At 43.9% G+C, this 23,746-nt stretch overlaps 2 protein-coding genes across 3 annotated transcripts in view; one reads left to right on the forward strand and one right to left on the reverse strand.

The window, feature by feature from the left end:
- LOC116944972 (calcitonin gene-related peptide type 1 receptor-like) overlaps nt 1-8,012 on the forward strand; it is a 35,193-nt gene extending 27,181 nt beyond the window's left edge. The window contains exons 12-13 of the mRNA XM_032958978.2: nt 1,885-1,926; nt 4,094-8,012. Coding sequence (XP_032814869.1) covers nt 1,885-1,926; nt 4,094-4,306 — 255 coding nt within the window. The 3' untranslated portion in view covers nt 4,307-8,012. The remainder of the gene's footprint in view (nt 1-1,884; nt 1,927-4,093) is intronic.
- Nucleotides 8,013-10,079: 2,067 nt separating this feature from the next.
- VPS50 (VPS50 subunit of EARP/GARPII complex) overlaps nt 10,080-23,746 on the reverse strand; it is a 116,108-nt gene continuing 102,441 nt past the window's right edge. The window contains exons 25-29 of one of the 2 annotated variants that reach the window (XR_012945894.1): nt 21,708-21,866; nt 18,284-18,405; nt 14,857-15,046; nt 13,595-14,001; nt 10,080-13,537 (exon numbers count right to left, since the gene is read on the reverse strand). Coding sequence is in view for 1 of the 2 variants with exons in the window: in XM_076071519.1 (XP_075927634.1) it covers nt 13,882-14,001; nt 14,857-15,046; nt 18,284-18,405; nt 21,708-21,866 (591 nt within the window). In the remaining variant the exon portion in view is untranslated. Of the gene's footprint in view, nt 14,002-14,856; nt 15,047-18,283; nt 18,406-21,707; nt 21,867-23,746 lie in introns of both variants that reach the window. The other variant, XM_076071519.1, reaches the window with a different exon arrangement.

Consider the following 23,746-nt stretch of genomic DNA (forward strand, 5'->3'; position numbering starts at 1 on the left):
AGTTGCACACGATTCAAGAGCCGAATGGCTCACAGGGCTAAAGTCGACTATTACTTTTGTTGGAAGTAAACAGTATTTCCATAATAAAGGTTTTTGGGTTATATCACGTAAATATAAATGTGTCATTAAACCCGCCACCACCAGACATAGTCATTTAATAAGGTTTTAACAAAACAAAACGTGCCGATTAGTGACTAGTTCAACACCCCGGTGTGTTGGAGAGTAAACCCACAACATTTACAATTTGAGTACGACAAACAGTGTTCGTTCGCAAGACTGCTCCTCATCATGGGGCTGAGTATTTTTAACCCCCAGCTCAGAGCTTCCATTGGATAGGACCACAGCTCTTTAAAGATAAAATACAACCCAAGAAAAACAAATGCCTCTCGACTCGGTGTAAAGTCTCCGACTCTCATCCACTCTACCTCTCTAACTCCATTTGTGTGCTATTAACGTTTCTCATTTTATATATATATATTTTATCTTGTGGGACTGGAGTGTTATTGACAAAATTCTGTAGTTTTTATTTATGTATTATTATTTGTGCTTGCACATCACTGCCAACCCAGTCTCACCAAATAATGTACTATAGCTAGACTGCGTGCCCTGAGCCTTTCAAAACACATTTTGAGCTTCATTGACGAGAAACATGATTATAAAGTTGTGATATCACAAGAACAGTAGTACTCATATTCTTTGGGTCTTTTGGTAAAGCCACGTAGCTAGAAAAAAATAATAACAATATCACAACGTTTCGTGGCTTTACCAAAAGACACAAAGAATATGAATTCCTGCAGTCACGAAAGCTTTAAGTCAAGATTTAAAAGTAGTGCTGTACCGTGACATATAGATTTCCATGATTTTTGAACACAGCACTGTATCAACGTCACAGGGGGTTTCTTCCTTCCAACTCACTTTAAAGTTGTTAATGAAGCACCAAACTAGCGTGGTGCAGCCCGGAACACACAGCTTAGGTTTGTAGCTGCCAAATAAAAACTTTTTTTGGGGGGGGGGGGGGGTTGTGATTCCTCTATCCAGGAAGAAACATTTGACCTTTTAATTTTAATATAGTAACACTCATGGATACAATTGAACAGACACACACACACACTTGTGTCAAGTTGTGATCCAGAGCCTCTAATCAACATTATTATTCATCCAGAATTTTACAAATAACCAACAGCTATACCAATACAGGAAAAAAAAACAAGAATAGGTTTTTACCCTTTCTCGAAATAAAACAGTTGTATTAAGATGTTCAAACACCAAACAGAAACCCTTTTGCAAGGAATCATGTCTGCATTAACCACACGTACTTGTGGTGAACATGCAAACAAAACATGCTCTGGTAATATATGCATTGTCTTTGAATCTGATTGGCCTACACCAGAGACAAGCTTCTTTAGGGCCTAGTCTCACCAATGTCAGACCAGAGAACGCCAAAAGGAAAACAGTGCCAATACATTTGTAAATAGTTACAGTATACCAATGCATTTGTAAATAGTTACAGTATACCAATACATTTGTAAATAGTTATACCAATACATCTGGAAATGAGTCTCATTTAGTTCTGCTTCCTCTGATTAGACCAACTTCCTCACTTGTATTTCCTAAAAACCTCAGCAGTGTTATAAAATGATATCTGCATTTGTCTGATAAGTATTGCCTAAAGTCAATGTATCTTATACATTGCACTCTCAAATGTTTTCATCGTTTTGCTATGCTCTCCTCTTAGAACATCTGGAAGTACAAATACAATGTTTATATGTATTATACGTTTCTTAGTTCATCATATTGTCTGTCACGATAGTCAAATAGTTTGAAAGCATGCTTGAAATAATAAATGCTGCACTAACGTTAAGCATGTGTGCTCTTGCTCCACAGGGTCTACTCGTTGCTACAATATTCTGCTTCTTCAATGGCGAGGTACACTTTATTCTACACTAACAGCAGCTTCCGTTCGCCACTAAGTGGTGGTGAAATCACTACAGTGCCTGTGCCAGGTTAGGTGCACCTTGAGGCCACGTGAAACATCGAAGGGTCACTGATAGGAGGTCATGGGACAGACCCATGTGCCAGGGGTACCTGGGTCGCACAGTGTATTTAAATTTCATATTTGATTCCTATGATTCCACCCTGTATGATTCTTGCAGGAATCACTCTTATTCTATGGATGATTCCCCTGTTAAAATATCTAGCCATTGGGAATGGGATTCTAGCAGGGATTCTGCCACAGAAGATGAGTGGAGTTCGATTGTGGTACTTTTGCAAATCGTTGATGAAATTAGCTTAGCTTTGCAAATTACAGCCATTTAGAATAGTTATTCTGGGCAATTCCAGGAAGCCATTATCATCATATAAATGTATTTCTGATCTCTGGTGATCAGAATTGGCCCAATAAAGCACAGCTTCCTGGCATGGCATTCAGGCAAGATGGGAGGGTCCATGGGGCCTGGACAGGTGAGTGGAGGCTGGTAGGGCCACAGCCTTTACCCACCCTCATATGCAGCAGATTGCATAGAGGAACTAAGGGTATAGCTGTTTATATGCTTGGTTATCGCCAATGCCACATACTCTATATACATAACTGCCCCATGTGTATGCTGTACATTTAGTTGCTTTGTGTATAGCCTAGGCTAAGCTGCTCCACGCTTCTTCGTCAGCAATTGACTCGGTGAAGGACAATTCCTCGACTGGCCTCTATGAGGACAGCCAGGCCCCATTGGCCTTCCCCTCTATCCTTAATTCCATGCCAGAATCTGGGTGGAATTGAGCCGATTCAATGGATTCGGCATTGGAAAAGCATTTTAATGGGGATTCCAGTTCAAACCGGCCAGCTGCTATCTAGGTAATTTCCAGCCGGCCGATATCAATCCGAATCATCATTGAAATCGAATACACAGGCATCGGCCATTTGTTTTAATGGCGATTCCACTGGCTGGCCAGGCCCTATGGGCTCTCCCTTCTTGTCTGAATGCCTGACGATGCCTCAGGCATGACAATTGCTATTAATACCCACCAAATAACCAACTATCTTAAGATGAAATTAAATAGTCTGAATGAAGCCACAGACTAAGATAATTACAAATATAAAAGATTACAGTGGACTCATAAATAACACAAAATGGCAGTCATCTATATGTGTACAAAAAAACGAACTGGTTCCACTGATTAGCTGACCTAATAAAACTATGGGGGATAAATTGCATGCCCCTCACACCAAAATGTTTCCCTCCACATTTAGAAAACATACATTGAGATGATTTATATTATGTTCGTGCTCTCAATGTCCAAATGATGGTCCACTTTGTTGAGCTATCATTTGTGGCCAGGTCACTTCCAAAAAATAAGTTAGTACCTCAGTGGGCTGTGTCTGGGCGGATGGGGATGGTTTAGTTGCATTTGTATGTGCTTGGGTTATTTGTTTAACTTTCTTGCACTTTGCACTGCTATCGTGTTTTTGTATTGTTTGTTGTTGTAACGTTCTTACCCGCCCCAACTGGATATCTGTGAAAAAGAGCTTTATAGCTCATTGGATTCCTTAAGTATAAATACATATTCAGATTATGAACATTTAATAATGAAGAGTGGACTGCATTTGTGACTGCTTCAGTTGGCTAGACGTATATATATGTATGTACGTTGAACTTATTTCGCACCATACGTAGCCAACCGTGCTAATCGAAGGTGCGGGGGAAGGACAACAAACTAAATACAAAAAGCAGTCTAAAACATATTAAAACTAAGAGAATACCTACAGACTCCAGGCCTGCATTCGGGAGAAAAAAAAAGCTCGCCTCTTGCTCGGTCTCTCACACAGTTTCGGCTCAGGCCTGAGCCACTCGGTCGCGGCTCTGCCATGGCCACGGCTCAAGCTCAGCTCATGGAAATCTTGAGCATGGCTGGGACCGCGCTCAAAAACGGCTCAATTTCAGCACAGCTTTGAGCCGGCTCACTCCCGCCAGAACCAAGCCAGAGCCCGAGCCATTTACCAAGAATACCGGGCCTTCGCGAACATTCCACACGTTGTCATCAACAGACGAGGACTATGAATTAAACAAATGTCGATTGACTAATTCCGATCTGCGTGCAGGTGCAGGTGGTGCTCACCCGCCACTGGTCACAGTGCCGGCGGAGGCAGTTTGGCAGCGCTCGTGACGCGGGCCGCTCCTCCTCCTACACCGGCACGTCCATCACGGACATGCCAGGCTACACCTCGCACACGGGGTGGAACAATGGCGAGCACGCCAACGGCAAGTCCAGCGATGGCATCTTGTGCCTCAAGAATCAGCCCATCCCCATGTAGGCGGTGGGGGGTTGGGGGGGAGGCACCGCGCGTCCACTCCCACGTCCATGGTGGCACGTGGCAGAGTGGCGCAGCCAGCGCTGCTAATCTCTACCTGTCCACCGGCACCTTCCGTCACCTGTTCGCGCATGGACCCAATCCCCCTTGTCTACAACGCCCAGCTGGAGACGCCCACACCCACGGCATCCTCCCCCTTCCACGAGGGGTCAGTGGCCGATGTCGACGAGAGCACTCAGCAGCGTCCTTCGCACTGCAGCTCGTCGTGAAACTCTGGGGTGCTTTTAGGTCATCTACGTGACCCGTCTCTTCACCGCCTGAATTCACTGGGACATTGACATTGTTGTCTGGGCCGGTTCACTGTGGAGGATTCATCGTTCTTGGGGACACATTATTATTCACACTCAGGAACCCGGTCTACACTGCACCCAGACCCAAGCCTTCTTCCCTTACCTTCTAGTGGCCCTCGAAGCCACAGACGATGTGTGTTGCCAATGAAATTGATCCACCACGTTTCTCTAAAAGATTAAACGTATCGACCTGCCAGCACTTGCCCGTGCCAGTGAAACATGCTGCCACTTGTTACGCCGTGGTCATGTCTGAGCCTCCCCCGCCACTGCCCACTGCAGTAGGTCCTCGGTGTGGGTGCAGGTGTTTGTGTTGTGGAGTCTCCATCGTTGGAGTGGCGAGGTTCACCCAGTATCCACGTGCGAGTGTGACACTTAGCGTTAGGTTTTGCTGGTCACCGCCGTCTTAACGCCTCTTGTGTGATGAGCGAATCAATGACCATCTCCTCAATTACCTACAGGCATATGTGATTGCTAAGCAACGTGAATGCATGTTCTGGGTTTTTTTTTCAGGTTATGAAAAACTAGACAGTTCTAAATTTACCTATTATATTGGCTTATCGGAGAAAAATGAAAGTTATCAATGGCGGCCATCATTTCCCGAGTGCCATTTCAAATGCGTCAAGTATGAGTCTCGTTTTGTCCCATAATGCACTCGGCAAGATAATCACAGCAGGTCCTTCACAGCCGCGGGGTTTGCTATGGGTGCCGTTGCCTTTTGTCCACACACCCGGGCATGGATTCACCTTTGGCATTTGGCATTGAGTGAGGAGCACGGCGGGGTGGAAACTCCTGCAGGGAAAAGTCACCATGGAGGAAACGCCTTATGATAGTGACCTCATCAATGCAGCAGAAGCAACACAGCTATGCTTGCCAATGCCCCCCCCCCCCCTTACACGCAGCCACGCGTTTTATGACCATTTAATGCAAGCTTGTGTTTTTAGTAAAGCAACCAGTTTTGTTTTACCGTTGTTATTTTTATACAGAAATATATAAGTATATTTTTTTTATTTTGTGGGTGCTGTGGTGGCGACATGTTAACTCCCTAGCCTGGTTTGCAGGAAGTCGTGGGTTCGATCCTGACCCGTGGTCGCGTGGATTTCCCTTCGGATCCTCTGGTCTTTCCCTACACATTTAGAAACATGCATTTAGATGATTTGGCTGCTATAAAGTCGCACATGATAAGCCACTTAGTTGCGCTATCATTTGTGACCAGGTCGTTTCTGAAAAAAAGCTATATAGTTCAGTGGGCCTTACCTGGTAAAATAAATAAGAAAATGTAATCGTATAAACTACGACTGTTTCTCATGCAGTGGATAGTCTCTCTTTTATTAAGCAGTAGTCTGAGTTAATGGACAAAGCAATTTGAACGAAATGCAGAAACGCCGCACGCAAAGGGCCATCATCAGTAACGCGGCACTCACTGCTGTGGAATGCCAGTCGGTGGAGGAGGAACTTTCAAAGCCAAAGCAGCCTGCACAGAACTCCATTCTGGCCAACCACAGGCAGCTACAGCAGCAGCAGCACACTGACACTGGCATGGCTGTTGGTAACATTGCTTCGACATTATTATTATTATGTCTGTCAACCAGAGGGGGCCTTTGCAGGCATTAAACATCAGCTTGTGTTTGAAATCTAAACTGAGCAAGCACATAATCGCTTAGCAGCGACTTGCAAAGCTTTGTGTCACGATCACCTCATGCCCAAATACTTTTTTTTTTACAATTTGGAGTTTTCACTGTATTGTGAAGGATATTCCACGTTGGTATCGTATGCGTACTTTAAAAAAGAATAAACTTAATAATTTTTTTATATTAATTACAGATTTTCTTAAACATTCACAGGTCAAATATTTTTGGCAATATATTTTCGCAATTTATTTCATAGGAATTTGGGGAGTGACCAATTATATTTTAACGAATTCTAATGAAGGATTTTATATTAAAATTGGTGCAATAAGGGCTGTCTTGTTTAATAGAATTTGTCATAATCACTATGTTACAAAGTGCAATTGTATTTGCCCGCTGAGCTGAGTTTGATGATTGACCTCACGTTCACCGAGGTTTATGAGTTATATCAACACCCAACATTTTCAACAATTTTCATGTATATGCAATGAACACCTTGAAATGACTTTGCGCAGTTCGTGCAGAAGGAGGCACAGCGATGATGGCAAGGTGGCAGTGGGAATCTGTTATGCTCGAGTAAAAATTACACTGCGCCATTTTATTTTGCTCAGCCTTCGCTAAAAACCCAGTACAAACATCAGCGAGACAAGGTAGAGATCAAGGTGTTTATTGTCCCTGGTCTCTCCGCGACAAAAACACTTAATGCTACTCTCTGTCACCTATATACACCTGTGCTTTTGGATATCTTAAGCGGTATCATTAAAAGCAAGAGAATGACAAAGCACACCCCCCGGTGCTGTGATGTTGACTGGTTATGAACTGGTTTGGAGCATCCCGATTTGACAACTGCATATGGAAAATCTCGAGCGGCAATGTGAGAGTGATGGCGTCAGTAAGCTTGGTGTGGACCAGTTGCTGGCATTTGTGAGACATTCGGAGGCCACGTCTATCACAGCATGCGATGCGAGACTTCCGACCCAGTTGAAGAGACGCAATTCTGGGCAGTGGCCCTTTTTGTCTTCTTACAAAGCCCCCTCGAATTCAAACAAGGGGGCCGTCTGCCGTTCAACAGCCTCAGATGCCCCGCGCCCTCTCCCGTGGTGTGCCTTTTCTTGAGCAGTCACATCAATGCGCGACATCAACTCGACGCATGTCGGCTGGCCGCATTGATCCCAATTGCCCGCCCGTTGCGGTAATGAACACCGCAATCCTGTGAATGAGCAAAGGCGGAGGGGGCCCCTTCGGCTGCGTGTTCAGAGACACGAGGTCTCGCAGGACGTCGCTACGGATGGATGAATAATCACCCGTGACGGTGACTGCAGGCACGGCTCCTCCTCTGAAATTGGTTGCATTGTTTTTCATGAAGTGGGATGTGGTTTGGGGATTGACGTTCCTCAACTCCCCCTCCCCACCCCCCTCATTACCTGGGGGGAGGTGAGGAAGAGAAGGGCAGTACAGTACAACATGCCCTGTTCACTTTTGGTCTCAAGATACCAACATTGATTCGGAGCCAACTGTATGGTATTCACTGTGTAACACTGATTGTAAGTACGCGCGTGGAGTGGTGTGTGTAAAACGTGTAAGTTATGCCGATCCTAGCTGTAGTAACTAAACACTAATTAAGTCACTGAATATTGTTACAGCTTTGTTTTTACTATTGTATTATATTTAATGTATTTTTTTTGCTAACACCAAGTATTCTGCCATAATAATAAAAGCGTGCGTGCGTCAAAAGGGTCTGCTATGCGTATCAAATCAATGAAAAAGCAAATACAATGTCTCGTAAAAATGACATGTTTTACTTGAAACTCGATTTGAAGCTTTCGTGACTGCAGGTAACCCATACTCTTTGGTTCTTTCGGTAAAGTCACGTAGAAATATATATTTTTTAAATCATAGAGTACGACGTTTCGATCGCAACACAAGCAAGAGGTGAGACTTCGACTCCGTCTTGGTACCCGCGTGGAGACTGAACGTCTCTCATTGCGTATTCGCCAACAAGGGCTCACAGAGCGACACTTTGGAAGTTGGGGTCGTCTTACTTCACACTAAAGGTTCCCCGGTGCCTATTGGCTCGAGTACGGAGACAGAGTGACCCGTAATTTGCTAATACAATCATTTAATTACCGCTCACATGCTGTATTTAGCACTGACGAACCCGATTAACGCGGTTGAACATATTCTTAGTTTTTTCGGTAAAGTCACGTTGAAGAGAAACAACAAAATAACAAAATATATATAATAACAATAAAAATTCTCACGACGTTTCGACCATAACTCAAACGGTCATCATCAGGTGTGTTTTGTTAAGCTACGGCCAGCATAAACGTTTTAGGAAATTAATTCAAAGGCATCAAACACATCAAGTTGCTGCAGACTTTCAATTCCACGTTTAAATGACCCATTTCCATTTGTTACAGTCTGAAAGATATACAACACTGACGCTTCAATCCTACACGGCATACGTATACTATAACACTCCTATTATACGTACAAATTAGTTGGTTTTGACCCATTGTTTACTCCACTTATCCACGATAAAAAAAAAATTAATTTGTCCCTCAACTCCCATTGACAGTAAAAACTTTCCAGGTCGTAGGAAGCTGGAAGGCTCCGTTGCTGCGCTGTTTCGTGAGTTCCACCGATTGGCGTGTCCTCGTCAGCCGAGGATGCCTCCTCCGTCTGGCACAGTCATGCTCTGTAATGTTGCATCCGCATTGGAAAAGATCAGACTCCTCAGGGATGTTCTGCTCATCGTCTTGTCTTGCTGTGCGTCACATGCGGGGTCAAGGTATTCCTCACCCACCTCATCGGACTCAAAACAAATTTTGCTTGCCAACTGTAGCCTAGAGGATTGTCATCCGAGGACAAGGCTGGGTTGCTGGCCCCATGTCGGCGTGGTCAGCGACATGCCCGCTGTGAGAAACTTGTTGCTGATAGCCTCAATAGACCGCAGATGTCTGATGTGTTTTTGAACTGATTGGGAAAGGGTGACGAAAAGAGTGGAGTGCTCCTGTTTGTGTCACGTGGGGCATTGTGTACCTGCTGAGGCGTCCTCCCCATCGCCTGAAACTGATTATGACAAAGTCGTGCTGGAGAGGGGTTGGGGTTAACTCTGCTGACACTTCTATTCTTGCGTGTGGCAGTGAGGGGTTAAAAGTAATGTTGAGAGAGGCTGGTGAATCATTATTACCTGGTAGGCTATTGTTCTTCCAAGACATGATATTTTTATACCTGTCAGCCTAACACACTTCTAATGTGTTATACTGCATTCACTTGCAGCTGTACTATATTAATAAAGGTTTTAATGAGAAAAAAATACTTTAAACCTTGAGTAGCGCTGGCAGATACTGGTGTCAATAAAAAAAAGCACGACTCACAATCAAGGTTCTGGTTCAAATCCAGGTGGAATCAACTCTGAAAGTAATTTCTCTGGAGTCATTAATATAAGAACTACTTCTTAGGAAGTCAACATTGGTCGTCCCATTCAATGACTGTTCTCTGCCATAGGAATGTATAATTTCCACCGGTAACTCAGAGCTGCGAATCGTGATTATCATTTATTCAAAATGTTCACCTGCAACATCCCTTGAAATGGAGCATCTTGTTCGCAAGGGTGTCCAAAGTGTAAATTTCGATGGGCAGTAGACAATGCTTGTTTGACTTTCAGATTCAAGATAACAAAAGGATGCCACCCTTTCGGTGTATTGCCCAGACCTGTGAGCTCGGAAAACCTCACCTCAAAGCAAAAGCTTGCCAGACCTGTCCAGGCACACGTGAACATAGGGACGCATGGATACCTTGCTGAAAATGTATTTATTGTTACATAGCCTTTACCTAGAACTGCACATCGTTATTGGAATGCCAATGCACTTGACGATCAGTGGAATGAGACAAAATGTACATGATCATTTTGCAGACAAGATACATTTTAATTGTGAGAACATTGTGAAGAATAAGGCATCCGATGTAAGTCAATGTGAACGGGCCCAAATACAAATGTTGGAGCAATGTCAGGCAAAACACTACCTCTTCTTAAGATGTACACAACATTGAATGTTGTTCCATTACCAATTGTTCATTACTATGATGTAGCAGCTACAAATGCTGTCATATTCACAAACTAGTAAGTACAATTAGTTCATCGATGTATCACCGTAGTATTGTTTACATGTTAGAGATGTTTAATAGCAGATGCCATTACGCACTTGAATAATTACACACCCGTTAATAAATGTATAACCTTCTTCTACCATTTGCAATTTCCCGCAATACCCATAATTCACCCCGATCACAAATATACAGTTTAACAATTTCACATATGTGTTAACACTCCCTATATTAATCTGGAATGTTATTCACACATAAACACGAATTGTTTCACGTAAAAAAGTCCAAGATATACAGACTGCCTTGGATTGAAAATCCCACAGGCATTAGCGTTTGCTGCTTTCATTTCTGGTCACAAATAGTTACCTACCGGGGGGGGGGTCAGTGAAAATCTGCGCTAGTTTTTAATTATTTTAACAAGCCTTTGTTTTAACTTAAGAGCAACTAAGCGAGGGAAAACGACAACAACAAAACTGCAATCATCCACCCGAGTGCATGTCCTAATTTCCTCCTGCGCATGTGGTGCAGTCGAAAGAGTACCGCTTTCTGCGCCCATCCACGATACAAAAATCATCATCATCCCAGTCCTGTCCGTTGGGCACTGTGTGGAGGGAACTCAGATTGTCGTTCCAAATTGGACTCAAAAGCTAAGCTTGTAGTTCTCCCATTGCGCTGTGCTCAGCGAATGAGAAGCTTCGCACGGTGCATGAAACACATTCTACGAAGCAGGCAGTCTCAAAGGTGCTAGATTGTTAAGTCCCAAATCCGCTCCACGCTGTTTGGAGTCAGTGGCTGTGGACTTCAGCCAGCTGTCTCGGGAGGTCTTTGGGGTGGGCAGTAGCCCCCACCATAAATCAGGTGTGAATACCGCGGTGATCCAGGGGTCACTTGACCGCACGGACAGACACATAAGCACACACACACAAATAAACAAAGACAAGATCCGCCTTCCGCCCCCCACCCCACCCCCGCATAAACACACACTACAGTATGCACATTCACACGCAGTCCAGTAAAAAGGTAACCAAAGTAATGAATTAGTAATGTGGAACCTGTTTGATTTTTGTATGACCCGTGAACGTTCGAGTTTCAGCACAAAGCATCCTGCAATACCAACTGTCCTCGTTAGATATTGTCACATTCTGCATGCTCCTTGCTTGCATACAACCAGTGAATACCACACCACCTCCGCATTACTCCATGTTGGGTTGATGCAGTCTGACAGTCAACATGGGTCACCAAGGGCATCTTCATAGATTATACAATTTACATGCACTGTCAATGCAGCCGAGCAGGGCACAAGTGCATCCTATTTGTACACCAGACATCAGAGCAAACAAGGCACATGCAGCTAGTTGTCAGCTGAGATCAACATCCCCACCTGGGATCTTTGTCAGAGATCTCAGGTACAAGCAATGGCCTCAAGTAAATTCATTTCGATAAAAAAAAAACAACTTGGAAATGTGCCGTTTTAAATAGTTCGAAATTTCCCAGACAATTCTCTGGTTTGCTCCTATTTTGTAAGTACTGTAATGCCATTCATTATTTTGACTATGCCATAGTGTTGTGCTCGCCATAGGATTCACTACATGCCTACCGATGTTTGCTTCACTGAGACAGGTTGCGATGGCTGTGAAGCTGGTGAAATGAACTGCAATGAAGCTCGTAAAATTATTCATGCACGCTTCAAACTGCGACAACAGACTCGGAGGCGTGGTCCCATCTCATCAAGATACAACATTTATTTTATACTTCTAACACTTGTTAAAGTTTCTTAAATCCTCAATTTATGTTTTGCCATCAGCCATCAAAGCAGTTCAACTTTGCTCCTGCAGCCACTGGATGCGCAACAATACACTGACCACGAACTGCACGTCAACAAATACATTGCAATACAGACATTGAAAGTAATGCTTTGGCCAGGAAAGCATCACTGCATCTCAAGAATAAAATATCACAAAGCTCTTGCGGAGCATGTTTGATCAATGTCTTATTGCAAGTTCTTGTGCGTGGCAGGAAACTCAAGAGGCTGAAGACAACCCACGCAAATGAGCGAAGAACACTCAAACTTGAAGCAGATCAGTGAGAAATGCACTTTTTCGAGTGCTTTTCCAGGTGCCTTACGGCTACACACCATAATATCGACATGATCCACTAACCCTGCTCATAAGTCATTGGATTATAGGCACCATACCCAAACAAACTGCTTGTGCCTATGTATCATTACTCTGACAGCAGTCCATGTTCATATGCACTGGGGAAAGTTATATACAGCACAACCGTTGATGTAAAACAAGGCTCTGGGAGAAACTCCGCATTTCGCGAAGATGGGTGCATTTCTTCCATGAGATCGTACATTTTGGCCACATTTTAACAAAAATTTATTCCCATGTAATTCACAAATTGTTTATCCCATCGTAATACACGCGGAGATCTTAAAAAGATGATAAAAACAGGTCCACCAACTGAAGCACATCAGCTTTTACAGCCAATATTGTGATTCAGAATAATTTTTTGGGGTCAGACCACAGAACGACCCGACCTAATTTGTGTTGTCTAAACCTTCCACCACCAGAAATGCCCAAACATATTAAATTAACACCTATGTGCAAACGTTTAACAAGCAAATTATTACAGTTTCAGCTTACCAGTGAGTTAAAATAGCAATTTTCAACAATTATCACCAAACTTCAGCGAGTAAATACATCTATTTTTCACATTTGGTTGTGCTAAATGTTCTTTGACGTACCTGTGATCTAAAACAAAGATAATTATCACGTTAATTGTTTGTTGACATGACAATTGAATTTGTTTGGCTGCATCGGGTGGTGGAGGGTTTTTGCAACAAAAATTTAGGCCGAAATTATGAATCACACGAACCGTTGTGTGCCACTGGAGAGCCCAAAAAAGTTATTTTATTTCCCATTTCACCTGAGCAAATTGCATTTCTCCCACTTAAACTTTCAACAGCCATACTGCGTGGAAAAATAATAACAATAAACCCACTACATGGACGGACGCAGAAAGCAAAGCTTTAAGTTATTATATAATCTGACAAGTCTTCTGCTAGATGGGATTGTAAGGAAAAATCAGACTCTCGGCAAGTGCAACTAACGCACATCACCAGCATGTGCAGCCTCCACATACACCTACCTACCTACACACACCACCACCTGCACGCACGCGTGCACGCGCACACACACAACAGGTGCATCAACACTCACACGCCACCACAAGCACGCACCCGCAGCAAGCGCACCAACATACGCACACACACACACACCGCATGATGCGCCACCATTCACGCATCCACAGCACAGCGCCTCACCATACACGCACGTGCACAAAGCATTGTGCACGTGCGCCCCTTTCCAGCCCTGTCCTCGGGACGAGGTGCAGGTGCAAGTCGTGCTGCTCAGCCCAGTGTGCGAGACGCAACCTGCGGAGCGGGGGGGGGGGGGGGGGGGGGGGGGGGGGGGGGTGGTGCGTGGCACTAGCGCTTGGGGCGATCGGACTCGTCAATGGCGGTGAGCAGGCGCTGCTTGGCGCGCTTGTTGATGTGTGTTCCCACACACACGTTCACCAGGCTGTTCAGCTGCCGGGACGAGTACTCCTGGTGCGTAGGAGGGGGAGGAGGAGGAGGGGTGAGAGGGAAGGCGTATGGATGAACAACACACGGGGGGAGCTACCGAATCCATTTCCTGTATTTCATGAAGGCCGCACACCTCCGATTAACACGGTTGGCGACGTACAGTGTGAAAGAAGTTTCACATGCATACATTGTGAAAGATCTTTTAACAATTGTTAGAACTTATAACAGACGAACGTGCAACAAATGTATAAATGCTTCCTGGAAGAATGATTAATTCCGCTGGTTGTCCTTTGGACAGATTGGTCTCAAGAATACAAAGGTGTAATGTACATCACAGGCTCAGAATTGATAACTGGCAGACACTCATCCGAGGGAGGAAAGAACACTTACTTGACCTGCTGTGAAGGCACCGAAGGATTGTCAAACTAATGAGAGACATTGTAGTTGATGCGCTAGTGAGTGGGAAGTTGGCGAAGGGGCTACGGGGGGGTGAGGAGCTGATGAGGCTGGCGGGACACATCAGCGTGTCGGAATATTTTATTCACACTGGAAGAATCCGATGAGCTATAAAGCTCTTCTAAACAGATGCCCAGTGTATTATATATTCTTAGTTATTTCGGTAAAGTCACGTTGAAGGGAAACAACAAAATAATAAAATATATATAAAACAATAAAAATTCTCACGACGTTTCGACCATAACACAAACAACGGTCGAAACGTCGTGAGATTTTTTTTATTGTTTTATATATATATTTTATTATTTTGTTGTTTCCCTTCAACGTGACTTTACCGAAAGAACTAAGAATATGAATGACTGCAGTCACGAAAGCTTTAAATCAAAATTTAAGATGCCCAGTGTGTTTGGGCGTCCGCACCCGGTGCTCCTTGATCCAGCGCTCCATGTCCCCCTCGGTCAGGTAGTAGGCCTTGATGTACGTCTCCACATAGTCCTTGTCTGGGATGGGACGGAGGTCTGTGAGTCGCTCCAGCTTGAGCAGGAACTGCTGGAAGTCGAGCTGCATGAGCGCTCGTCCCTCCGTGCTGCACTTCTTGGCGCTCGCGAATCTGCACTCACAAGCACGGACAGTTCAAATCCGAGCTGGGCCACGAGCGTCGGTATCTTCGTCATCTTCCACGCGTCTGTGCCACTCATGTGGGGGTCCGCTGTCCTTGCCAACCTTCTCCACGCTGCCCCGTCCTGCACCATCTCTCTTTACGCTCCTCGGGTTACCGTGTCCGATCGCACCGCATCGCCCCACCTCTTCTTCTGCCTTCCTCTTGATCTCTTTCCTTCCACTTGCATCACTTGCACCTTCTGACCCGCATCATTGTCCTGTTGTCTCTCCACGTGACCAAACCACACCAGGCTTTTCTCTCTCATCTTCTCCGTGATTTCTACCACCTTGAGTCTTCCTCCCACTGCTTCATATTCTCACCCTGTCCTCCCTTGTTAAATCCAACATCCACCGCAACATCCTCATCTCTGTGACTGCCAAAGCTTGGTCCTCCCTCTCTCTTGTGCCCCAGCACTCGGCCCCATACAACAGCACCGGCCTCACTACCGTCTCGTACAATTTTCCCTTCACACAAACTAGGATCCTATTATTGCACACCACACCAAGTTATCTCTCGCCATTTCAGCTATCCAGTCCTTGTTCTTATCTCTCCTTCTAGTGATCCATCAGTACCCAGGTACCTAAACTCGTTCGTCTTCATTGACCGGTCACTTCCAATTCACAATCCTCCTGCATTATTTCCACTGAAATTTGCCACCATGTATTCAGTCTTTGTCTGACTGATCCTCAACCCATTACCCAAATTGAACCGCATTGGGATAATTTCTGCTGGTTCTTACCGAATGTGACTCAGGACATCAAGATGTCGTATAAAGGCTCTTGTCCAAAACGCCAAGCCATCCAGCGGCAATGGTTTAATAAGCTATGCACGGCAAATGAGACTAGGATTTGTCTTGTTTAAATAATTGTTGCTGGAAAATTCTGGTCGGAAAGATTCATTGTTTAGAAGAATCACATTCCATTTTATTTCAGCAATTAAACAAACACAATCTCTGTTTATCAATTTATGCATAACTAATTTCTCATGGTGACATGCAGACCAACAATATGTTTTACTGAAAATATTAATGGAAATCGTTAAAACCACCAAATGCACCTCCATCCTTCACCACACCCTTAAACCTTAAACTCTGTGGCCGGTCTTGTTTGTGTTATCTTGTAATAGCGACAAAAGATTATTTAACTGCAACATTTATTGTAGAGTAACGAACATTAACTTTAACACATACATTACTTGAGAATACAATATATGTAGTCTAAATCCCTTAGATTTGGCTGTTAAAAACTAAAATGTTTCTCAGATTTAGAAATGCAAAGGAATTTTAAAAAGAGAACAGGGCACGTTGATAGTCCCAGAGCAGCCAAGACTGGAACTACATTTTTCCAAGACCACCTTTTTAGCTTGTTTCTAATCCAGATTATTAATATGTACCATTAACAACCACCATTGTTGGTAAATGAAGAAATTATTTACACAACTATCTCACCCAAACACAGCCCAGCTCCACTTTTTTAGGGACGCCACCCTAATGCTTAACATTTCCACATCCAGTGGCTCAGGAACAGCTGCGCATTGGCTATATCCCACGATCTTCTTTGGTTCTTTCGGTAAAGTCACGTAGAATGAGAATAAAATAATAAATTGATAAAATAAAATAACACAATAATATTCTCACGACGTTTCGGCCACAACACAAGCGGCCTTCATCAGGTGAAGGGAGCGAGACTGTCTGGTAGGACAGCGCTGGAGTGAGAGAGCCACGTTCAGATCACGGCCGCTTGTGTTGTGGCCGAAACGTCGTGAGAATATTATTGTGTTATTTTATTTTATCAATTTATTATTTTATTCTCATTCTACGTGACTTTACCGAAAGAACCAAAGAAGATGAATCATTGCAGTCACGAAAGCTTTAAATCGATATATCCCACGATATTTATCTAATGGAATCTGTGGTTTCATTCAGGGGCGGAGCCAGGGGGGGTGACAGGGGTGACATTCTGCGTGTAAGTGTACGACACTCGGTCTGGCGGACTCCGTGTAACTGCATTGTCAGAGCGTGTCGCCAACCGATGGCGTCCAGTTCAACAGCCTGACTCTCTCATCATTCTTGAAATTAAAATGTGTTGAATGTCACCCCCGGGCTGAAAATCCTGGCTCCGCCCCTGGTTTCATCCCACCGGACAAAATGTTATTTTGATGAAGCAAGTTTCAAGCAATTACATAACCGCAAGTTGGCTAAACCCACCGAGGTCCCGGCAGCACCACAGGGCCTTATATAATATAATCACGGTTCTTATTTCGGTGCATCAGGGCATTAGGTTATGTTTTAATGTTGTGTTATTGTTTTCATTCCCGAGCCCTTTCATCTTTATTTATTAAGCCTATATATTTTTAAAAAGTTGACGCCTATATAAACACCGAGTATAAATTCCGTCGATATGATCTAGCGTTCCACAAGTGTAGCCGCAGATCTAAAAACTATCGCTGCGGGAATTGTTCATGTTTGTAAAAAAAAAAATCAAGTATGAGTCAGTGTAACGATTGCAGTACCCCAAACCCTGCTTTTAATGACCATATGCATAGCCAGCTAAAACGCCAGTGCTTTATAAGGGGGAGTTGCTATTGTACCACAGGATGTGACTGCACAAAGAAATGTATGTGCATGTAATCACACAAACACAAAGATGCACATGCTGCGTGCCAGCTCACATTCGAACGCTCATCATGCCGGTATACAGCACGGCAATCTCTTTATTTATTTATTTTGTATTTAAAGTCTATTACTGCCACTCTTGCTCAAAAAAACCATATGGACAATTGCTTTGGGAATGTAAAGCTTTGTGGTAAAATTGCTATGTGGTTGGTGTAGAGGTTTTGTAATTTCCATTAAAAAAGGAATAATACAATTTTCAGGTTTAACAAGAAGCCGACTGACTCTCCGAAACAAAATTAAAATAGACTCCAACGTACTATTTCCGGAACTTTGTGAGTAAACAATACAATAACAGAATGCGAAGAGAGAAATTAAATTAAAACGGTTTAAGTGTCTGATTTACATTGTGGCATGACGTCCTCTCACGATTAAACTTGACCCTCTCTTTGGAAAATTATACTGCTTTGACAAAAATTAACCATTATGTATCGTGAAATAAATCAAGCAAAGAATACACACAACTCCTCACTCACTGCATTTGTAGCTGTGTGCGTGTACATGGAATCACTTACCCCTCCACCAGGGTGCGGTTTGCTAGGCGGATGCAATGCTCCCACAGTACGTTCGAGACCGGTACGGGGATGCGAACTCTCTTGGATATCTCTGCCAGTCGCCTGCTGAACGCCTCAAACTCCTGTGGCATGCACACACGTGAGCGCTGCCATCAGCTACTGCCCCAGTGACAAGTGGAGTCCATACTTTGCATGAGCTTTCCCGAGTCCGACTCGGGCTCAGATGCGTAGTTAATGCACCGAGTTAACACCAGTTTGGAGATAGTCATTTAAATTAACAAAGACGCCGTTCTTGGGCTGTGTTCACAACCGAGTAGTTTAGGTACTTCGAGGAGGTTCTAGTGGTTGTGACTTGCGACAGAACTGTTCCCCGAATGTCAGAGATCGAGCAACAACCTACATTCCGAAAGGCTGTCAAGGCAAAATTACGTGGGATTTTACCGCTATAGGGTCAACTGGCAACAAACGTTAAACATGTATGATTAATATCTTAAATATAAAAGTCATTTTTTGTCTGTCTGTCTGCGCACACCCTTTATGACGCTTTTAACTGACAAACTGTTGGGTTAACGTCTCAACAAAGTACACAGATACGACACAATAAGCCACCGAACTAAAAAGTGCTATTTGTAAAATGTAAAGTAGTTAAATTAACGATTTATTATTGTTATTACGAAGCTTAACGCAAAAAAACAGAAGCACAACGCTGAGGTAAATTGTGTGATGTCCCCCACCCCCCCACCCCAATGTGTGAAGTTACTACTATAGAGTCGGTAGATACTACTATAGTCAGTAGATACGACTATAGTCAGTAGATACTACTATGGAGCGGCCGGGGGATGGTGGGGGGGGTAGCAGCCCAGCCCCAGCCGGCCAAGGTGCTACCTCGGCCATCTGGGCAATCTAGCCGAGGCCGGCGACACTAGGCCTCACCACGGCACTCTGTAGAGTTAGAAGATACTACTATAGAGTCATTAGATACTATTATAGTCGGTAGATACTACTACAGTCAGTAGATACCACTACGGGCAGTATATACTGCTACAGAGTCAGTAGATACAGTGAGGGAAAAAAGTATTTTATCCCCTGCTGATTTTGTATGTTTGCCCACTGACAAAGAAATGATCAGTCTCTAATTTTAATGGTAGGTTTATTTGAACAGTGAGAGACAGAATAACAACAAAATCCAGAAAAACGCATGTCAAAAATGTTATAAATTGATTTGCATTTTAATGAGGGAAATAAGTATTTGACCCCTCTGCAAAACATGACTTAGTACTTGGTGGCAAAACCCTTGTTGGCAATCACAGAGGTCAGACGTTTCTTGTAGTTGGCCACCAGGTTTGCACACATCTCAGGAGAGATTTTGTCCCACTCCTCTTTGCAGGTCTTCTCCAAGTCATTAAGGTTTCGAGGCTGACGTTTGGCAACTCGAACCTTCAGCTCCCACCACAGATTTTCTATGGGATTAAGGTCTGGAGACTGGCTAGCCCACTCCAGGACCTTAATGTGCTTCTTCTTGAGCCACTCCTTTGTTGCCTTGGCTGTGTGTTTTGGGTCATTGTCATGCTGGAATACCCATCCACGACCCATTTTCAATGCCCTGGCTGAGGGAAGGAGGTTCTCACCCAAGATTTGACGTTACATGGCCCCGTCCATCGTCCTTGATGCGGTGAAGTTGTCCTGTCCCCTTAGCAGAAAAACACCCCCAAAGCATGTTTCCACCTCCATGTTTGACGGTGGGGATGGTGTTCTTGGGGTCATAGGCAGCATTCCTCCTCCTCCAAACATGGCGAGTTGAGTTGATGCCAAAGAGCTCCATTTTGGTCTCATCTGACCACAACACCTTCACCCAGTTGTCCTCTGAATCATTCAGATGTTTATTGGCAAACTTCAGACGGGCATGTATATGTGCTTTCTTGAGCAGGGGGACCTTGCGGGCGCTGCAGGATTTCAGTCCTTCACGGCGTAGTGTGTTACCAATTGTTTTCTTGGTGACTATGGTCCCAGCTGCCTTGAGATCATTGACAAGATCGTCCCGTGTAGTTCTGGGCTGATTCCTCACCATTCTCATGATCATTGCAACTCCACGAAGTGAGATCTTGCATGGAGCCCCAGGCCGAGGGAGATTGACAGTTCTTTTGTGTTTCTTCCATTTGCGAATAATCGCACCAACTGTTGTCACCTTCTCACCAAGCTGCTTGGCAATGGTCTTGTAGCCCATTCCAGCCTTGTGCAGGTCTACAATCTTGTCCCTGACATCCTTGGAGAGCTCTTTGGTCTTGCCATGGTGGAGAGTTTGGAATCTGATTGATTGATTGCTTCTGTGGACAGGTGTCTTTTATACAGGTAACAAGCTGAGATTAGGAGCACTCCCTTTAAGAGTGTGCTCCTAATCTCAGCTCGTTACCTGTATAAAAGACACCTGGGAGCCAGACATCTTTCTGATTGAGAGGGGGTCAAATACTTATTTCCCTCATTAAAATGCAAATCAATTTATAACATTTTTGACATGCGTCTTTCTGGATATTTTTGTTGTTATTCTGTCTCTCACTGTTCAAATAAACCTACCATTAAAATTATAGACTGATCATTTCTTTGTCAGTGGGCAAACGTACAAAATCAGCAGGGGATCAAATACTTGTTTCCCTCACTGTACGACTATAGAGTCAGTAGATACTACGATAGCGTTAGGAGTTATTACTATAGTCAGTTGATACTACTACAGAGTCAGTAGATACCACTACAGTCAGTATATACTGCTGCAGAGTCAGTAGATACGACTATTGAGTCAGTAGTTACTGCTATAGAGTCAGCAGATACTACTACAGTCAGTATATACTGCTGCAGAGTCAGTAGATATGACTATTGAGTCAGTAGATACTGCTATAGAGTCAGGAAATACTACTATACAGTTAGTAGCTACTATAGTCAGTGGATACTACTATAGAGTGTGTAAGTAGTTAGTAGCTACTATAGTCAGTGGATACTACTATAGAGTGTGTAAGTAGTTAGTAGCTACTATAGTCAGTGGATACTACTATAGAGTGTGTAAACACCGCCACTCGGGAGACAATGCCACCCAGGCGTGGAGCCATTCCAGCTTCATAGGTGCCCTTTAACAGAACTTGCCACAACATCTGAATAAGGCTATTTGGGGGAAATTTACCTTTGTGTGGTCCAGACCTGCATCCCAAAAACATAGGGCTGATGCCCAACAATGGAAACCATCAATGGCAAGCTCAACTTATCTTCCCCAGGTGACAACGTCGTTACATGAATAGACAAAGGAAGAGGGGAGTGGTACTAGCCCTCCCACCCCCCCATGCACTGTATTGGCCTTGGTATTTAATTTCAAACAACACCTTCCCCCCCCACCCCCCCCCGTTCTATGAGGCCACACGTGGCATCCTCGTCCCCTTGCCTTGAGGAGCGAGTCCACGTAGGGGCTGTGCTGTGACATAATCTCGCGCACGTCCCACTTGACGCCGGCCATGAGCAGCAGCGCATTTTCGTAGTCGATGGCCTTGGCCGCCACCATCCAGTAGACCGGCTTGCGCAGCTCGCCCACCGTGCTCACAGTCTGTATGGGCACACATCAGCGCCACTGTGTAGACCCTCCCCTTCACATTCAGGGTCACAGTAACCTCCCAGCAAAGTGACAGGGGAGCCCCTTTCACGCGAGACAGGCCTTCTTGTGCGCGCGTGTATGCTGTGGTGGATGAAGAGCAGAACGTTTGCGGTGGACAAGTGTACAGTGAAAACAAAGCACTGCCATTGTAGTTAACGTTGGCTTATGATAGAATATATACAATGCGCTAAATATGTGGACAGTGCCCCTTATTGTGCTCTGCTCTTCTATTGCTCTGAACAAGGGCCATTGGCGAAAGCATGAGCCCACTATTTATCTTTTCGGTTCATGATGAGATGTGTTTGGCCAATAATTGTGGTTTAAACATAAGCTATCTTATTCTTGGCTCTTTCGGTAAAGTCACGTAGAAGGAAACAATAAAATAATAAAAATATAAAACAATACAATTCTCACGTTTCGACTGCAACACAAGCAATCATCATTAGCTGTGAAAATCACAGCAAGAAAATTTCAAATTTGAAAAATTTCAAATTTGAAAAATTTCAAATTTGAAATTTTCTTGCTGCGATTTAAAATTTAATTTTTTTCTGGCTGTGGTTTTCACACCTGATGATGATTGCTTGTGTTGCAGTCGAAACGTCGTGATCATTTTATTGTTTCATATTTTTATTATTTCATTGTTTCCCTTCTACGTGACTTTACCGAAAGAACCAAGCATATGAATCCCTGCAGTCACGAAAGCTTTAAATAAAAATAGGCTATCTTATTCTTTGGGTCTTTCGGTAAAGCCACGTAGAGAGAAAAAAATAATAAAAATATCACGACGTTTCGATCGCAACACAAGAAATCGCCATCAGGTGAAAAAAAGTAGCGAGAGAGCTACTGAGGCAGGATGTTACAAAGGTTTGAGATGGGTGTAGCCCAAGGGTCATAAGCGAAATGGGCGGGGCTAGTGAAGAAATTTGCATGTCAATGTAAGATCAGAGAGCTGAGCTACCTCCACGATGACGACGCTGCGGAGGTGGCCATTGTATTGTGAGAGATTAGCATGTCAATGTAAGATCACAGAGCCACCGCCACATCAAGGAAAACGAGCAACGGTGGCTGTGTTAGTGAGACATTTAACCTGTTAATGTAAAGGCATTTAACCTGTTAATGAAACACCAGAGAGTCGAAAATAACTACTAAACATCACGGCCAGTTATGACTTAAACTGGTTAATAACGTCCTTCCAATGATTGCTCAGTTTGTACCAATCTTTTCGGTTGAAATTGTGTCTGTGTTTATATATCTGGATGGCTTCATGAACGAATCTTTGCTGCTAGCCAGTGGAGGTTGCCCAGCTCTCTCTGATCTTACATTGACATGCACATTTCTTCACTAGAACCGCCCAATTCGCGAATGACCCTTGGGCTACACCCATCTCAAACCTTTATAACATCCTGCCTCAGTAGCTCTCTCGCTATTTTTTTCACCCGATGACGATTGCTTGCGTTGCGATCGAAACGTCGTGATATTTTTTTTTATTATGTTTTCTATCTACGTGGCTTTGCCAGAAAGACCCAAAGAATATGAATTCCTGCAGTCACGAAAGCTTTAAGTCAAAATTTATGGGTTAGATGTTAACTCGAACAAAAATTCACAACAAATCGGATTGATAGAATGTCCAAAGCAAATCATATCTTACGATAACCGTACAAGATTTTGAGAGGCATGGGGAGAATGTCTGCTGCCTAGCTTCTTTTCTCTCATCTCAAATTACTTTTCTCTTTTCATGAATCACAACTGATCTCCACTGCATTGAAGCTTTGGTCTTAAACCGAGACTTGACCAGAGGGTTTCAGCAGTGTACACGGACGACCACGGGAAAA

Source organism: Petromyzon marinus, chromosome 2 (genome assembly GCF_048934315.1).
Source record: "Petromyzon marinus isolate PM22_M1 ecotype Great Lakes invasive population chromosome 2, UKy_Petmar_22M1.pri1.0, whole genome shotgun sequence".
NCBI classification, from domain to species: domain Eukaryota; kingdom Metazoa; phylum Chordata; class Hyperoartia; order Petromyzontiformes; family Petromyzontidae; genus Petromyzon; species Petromyzon marinus.